Source organism: Primulina tabacum, chromosome 15, assembly GCF_025594145.1.
Source record: "Primulina tabacum isolate GXHZ01 chromosome 15, ASM2559414v2, whole genome shotgun sequence".
In the NCBI taxonomy this organism is placed as follows: Eukaryota; Viridiplantae; Streptophyta; class Magnoliopsida; order Lamiales; family Gesneriaceae; genus Primulina; species Primulina tabacum.
Genome location: NC_134564.1, coordinates 9,709,220 through 9,714,178, shown reverse-complemented (window position 1 = coordinate 9,714,178; position 4,959 = coordinate 9,709,220). Strand labels below are relative to the sequence as shown.

Below are 4,959 nucleotides of genomic sequence, written 5' to 3'. Positions count from 1 at the left end.
CATATTTTCATCTCATTTCCTACCAACTTCATTACACTACTTCTACCTACACATCTTACTATCACTATTTAAACACCTATTCATTCTCAATACACCATGTACAATCTAGAAGTCATATTCAATCTCAATATCAATACCTCAATCAACATGTAAAACATAATGAGCTAAATCACTACATATTAAATAACATAAACGCATTATTATCATTTGTACGAATAACCGAGCATTACAATTCTCCCCTCCTTCAAAGAATTTCATCCTCCAAATTTGGCGTACCATATAGTTCAGGATATCTCTGTTGAATCTCGTCTTCTCGCTCCCAAGTTGCTTCTTCAATTGCATGATTGCGCCATAACAGTTTCACCAAGGATATTTCCTTGCCTCGTAACACTTTTGATTTCCTATCGAGAATTTGGACCGGCCGTTCTTCATACGAGAGATTCAATGCAAGCTCCAATGTTTCTTAATGAAGAACGTGAGAAGGATTGGCCAAATATTTCCGTAGCAAGGAAACGTGAAAAACATTATGAACATTTGACAAGTTCGGTGGTAAAGCAACTCGATAGGCCTTGTCTCCTATTCATTTCAAGATTTCAAATGGACCGATATATCTTGGACTTAATTTTCCTTTCTTACCAAAACGTAAAATGCCCTTCAATGGTTATATCTTTACAAATACATGGTCCCCAAGCTGAAATTCCAATTGATGACATCGCACATCAGCATAGCTTTTCTGTCGACTATGTGCAGTGTGCATTCTTTCTCTGATCTTAGTTAGCAATTCAGCTGTCTGTTGTACCAATTCAGGGCCTAATAATTTTCTTTCTCCTACTTCATCCCAATGTACTGGAGAGCGACATTTTCTACCATATAATGCAGTATATGGTGCCATTCCAATGCTTGACTGATAGCTATTGTTATATGTAAAATTAGCCAATGGTAGTTTACTATCCCAACTACCTGGAAAGTCAATAGTACAGGCCCTCAACATATCTTCTAAGATCTGATTCACTCGTTCTGATTGTCCATCAGTTTTAGGGTGGAATGCTGTACTAAATGCCAATCGAGTTCCCATGGAATGATGTAAACTCTTCCAAAATGCAGACGTAAATTTTGGATCTCTATCAGATACAATGGACACTGGGATGCCATGAAGTCTCACTATCTCTTTGATGTATTCTTCAGCATAATGATTCATCATGTATGTGGTCTTCACCGAAAGAAAGTGAGCTGATTTCATAAGTTGATCCACGATAACCCATATAGCATTGAACCCTCTTTGTGATCTTGGCAACCCAAGAATGAAATCCATCGTGATGTGTTCCCATTTCCACTCAGGAATGGGTAGTGGTTTCAGGAGTCCTGCTGGTCTTTGATGTTCAGTCTTGACCTATTGACAAGTTAGACATTTTGCAACAAATTGAGCAATGTCCTTTTTCATACCTGGCCACCAAAATAATGGTTTCAAATCTTTGTACATTTTGGTGCCTCCTGGATGGATCGAATAGGGTGTAGCATGAGAATCAATAAGGATGTCATTTCTGAACGTTCCTTGCTTTAGTACACACAATCTACCCGATATGTCCATATTCCTTTCCCATTCAATTCAAAATTCAAATTTCATTTTTCCTCATCTCGCTGCCTCAGTTGTTGTAATTCATTATCTGTACTTTGTTCGGCCTTAATTTTGTCTGCAAGTGTTGGTCGAACCATGAGAGATGATAATTGGATTGCAGTGCCCTTTGGCATAACATCAATCTTCAAATTCTATAAATCCTATAAAATTTGTTCTTGTACTTGCATTGTAGCAATAGAACTGGACTTTCGACTTAATGCATCTGCAACAACATTGGTTTTACCTGGATGATAGTTAATAACACAATCATAATCTTTCACTAATTCCAACTAACGTCGTTGACGCATATTCAATTCTTTTTGTGTGAATAAATAATTCAAACTCTTGTGGTTCGTATATATTTCACACCGCTCACCGTAGAGATAATGGCGCCATATTTTCAATGCAAATACCAATGCTGCCAGTTCTAAATCATGTGTGGGATAGTTCTTTTCATATTCCTTCATTTGTCTTGAGGCATAAGCGATCACCTTCCCGTGCTGCATTAAAACTGCTCCTAAACCTTGTTGCAAAGCATCACTGTATACCACAAAATCTTCTGGTCCTTCTGGTATAGCAAGGATTGGTGCTGATGTCAATTTTGCCTTTAACTCTTGGAAACTGTGATCAGATGCTTCGTTCCATACAAATTTCACATTCTTTCGAGTTAATGCAGTCAAAGGCAATGCTATCTTTGAAATCTCGCTATAAACCGACGGTAATAACCAGCTAACCCAAGAAAACTACGTACCTCGGTAACAGTGGTAGGTCGTAGCCAGTTATTAACAGCTTCAATCTTGCTTGGATCCACTGATATGCCTTCTTTTGAAATGATATGACCCAAGAATGCTACTTGTTCAAGCCAAAATTCGCATTTCTTCCATTTGGCATATAAATGTTTATCCTTCAACGTCTGCAAAACTAATTCCAGATGTTCTCGATGCTCCTCTACAGTTCGTGAGTAGATGAGAATATCATCTATAAACACAATCACGAACTTGTCTAGAAATGGCTTGAAAATTATGTTCATTAAATCCATAAAAGTTGCTGGTGCATTTGTTAGTCCAAATGGCATTACAAGAAATTCATAATGCCCTGTACCTGGTTCGGAAGCAGTCTTTGAGATATCATATGATTTCACTTTTAGTTGATGATAGCCTGATCGTAAATCAATCTTCAAAAAGATAGTAGCTCCTTGTAATTGATCAACAAATCATCAATTCTGGGGAGTGGATATCTATTTTTTATTGTCACTTTGTTCAACTCCCGTTAATCAATACATAAACCAAGAGTACCGTCTTTCTTTTTCACAAATAAAACAGGCTCCCCCCACGGTGAAAAGCTCGGTCTAATAAACCCTTTATCAAGCAACTCCTGTAATTGTTTTTTCAATTCTTTCATTTCTGTAGGAGCTAATCGATAAGGAGCTTTTGAGATCGGATGAGTCCCTGCCACAACATCAATTACAAATTCGATCTCTTTATCTGGGGGTAAGCCTGTAACATCATCGGAAAATACCTCTGGAAATTCACAAACAACATCTGTATCTTTTAACTCACAAACCGGTGGATCAATAACTAAAACAGATGCTAAATATCCTTGACATCTCTTCTGTAATAATTTACATGCCTTCATACAAGAGATAATCCGAAGAGGTAAGGATATACCTGCACTTGCTACTGTGAATGGTTCAGCTCCTACTGGTGCAAATTTGATCATCTTTATGCCACAGTGAATACTAACTCTGTACTTCGAGAGCCAATCCATTCCCAATATCACATCAAAATCAGTCATCCTCAGAACTATCAAGTCAGCATACACCTGATGGCCTTGGACATATATTGGACACCCTCGCACAATCTGATTTGTCTGTAATTCTTGCCCGGAAGGTAAGGCTATGGCGAGTTGTGTCTCTGTTGTACTTGCTGTAATGCCCAGTCTCCTTACAAACAATTCCAAAATAAAGGAATACGTGGCTCCTGAATCTAGTAAAACAATAGCCGTGATACCAGAAATCCAGAACATGCCATTGATCATCGATGTATCCGCATCCACTTTCTCTTTAGTCATGGAGAAAAAGCATCCCTGTACTTTCTCAGAACTCCCTGGACAATTCCTGGCGAGATGCCCTGGCTTTTTGCAACGATAACAAACATTGTAACCTTGCATACATTCCCCGCCATGAAGTTTGCCACATTTAGGACAAGGTGGTCTGTCCTGTTCTTTACATGGAGGGGGACCCTTGTCACGGGATTCCTCGGGTCTAGTACCTCTGTTATCGGTCTTTTTGCTTTGTCCTGTTCCTTGGCTCTTCTGAAAGTACTTCTGCCTTCGCTGTTGCCTGTCTCTGTCAATGTCTTGTTCATCCTGTTCAGCCATAAGTGCTCTTTCCACTATCTCCCCATAGGTAACAACTTTTGACATTCGTACATCTCGTTTAATTTTAGAGCAAAGTCCCCGCATGAAGTGTTCGCCCTTACTTGTGTCATCCTGTGCAATATATGGTACATATTGGATTCCAGCCTCGAATTGTTGTATGTAATCAATCATTGACATGGTTCTTTGTTTCAGATTAAGGAAATCACTGGCTTTCTTGGCTCGTACATCTTTACTGAAATATTTGTTGTAAAACACGGTTTTGAAAGTTTCCCATGTCAATGGTATCGCAGGTAATGCCATCCTTGCATTCTCCCACCATATTCTTGCATGCTTTGTTAATAAAAAGATGGCACAAGTTACTTTGTCTGCATCTTCCATATAAAGGTAGGAGAATATGGACTCCAATGATTTAATCCATTCTTTTGCTACTGCTGGATCGTTACTTCCCATGAATTCAGGGGGATTAAAACGTCGAAAACGATCATATACTTCTGTCTGAACAGGCACATGTCTGTGTACTATGTCTTGTGCTTGTGCCTGTTCATGAGTAGTCCGTTGCATCTCCAGTAGCTGCTGTATTTGTTCACCATGGACTTTTACTTGTTGTTGGAGTAATTGAGTGAAGTCATCTACAGGTCGTGGCGCACTGCCCTCACCTTTGACTGCTGGGGCCTTGCCCTTAGATGACTCTCCGTCATGTACCTTATGTTTAGGTGGCATGGTCTTTTATCTTAACCTACATATAGGACACGTAGAAACACATAACTTAGCATAAACTATGAGATACAAAGATACTTACTTGCCGAGTTCCCCATGTATGGATGAAGTGCAGTGTCTTCCTTGTCTAAGAACCGTGGGCTCTGATACCAACTAAAATGTCACACCCTTACTCTATACTTAGCATAATTACCATAATCAAAATAGGGTTTGAATGATATACCTATAGTATGAAGGAAATCAAACAA

At 39.0% G+C, this 4,959-nt stretch overlaps 1 protein-coding gene across 1 annotated transcript; it reads right to left on the bottom strand.

The window, feature by feature from the left end:
- Positions 1–244: 244 nt before the first annotated feature.
- Positions 245–4,714, bottom strand: LOC142525862 (uncharacterized). Its single transcript, XM_075630147.1, has 4 exons — positions 3,283–4,714; positions 3,083–3,135; positions 2,911–2,989; positions 245–462 (listed from the first exon to the last, which is right to left on the bottom strand). Exons 1-4 carry the CDS (start codon positions 4,712–4,714, stop codon positions 245–247), a joined length of 1,782 nt encoding a protein of 593 aa, XP_075486262.1.
- Positions 4,715–4,959: the final 245 nt, after the last annotated feature.

What these genes read in the sequence shown, in the direction of transcription:
- LOC142525862 (XM_075630147.1), bottom strand. Translation starts at nt 4,714, where the DNA reads ATGCCACCTAAACATAAGGTACATGACGGAGAGTCATCTAAGGGCAAG. An exon ending in ATTCACAGTAGCAAGTGCAG is followed by an intron (nt 3,136 to 3,282) that starts GTATATCCTTAC and finishes GTGAATTTCCAG; the next exon opens with AGGTATTTTCCGATGATGTT. An exon ending in CAGATAAAGAGATCGAATTT is followed by an intron (nt 2,990 to 3,082) that starts GTAATTGATGTT and finishes AAACAATTACAG; the next exon opens with GAGTTGCTTGATAAAGGGTT.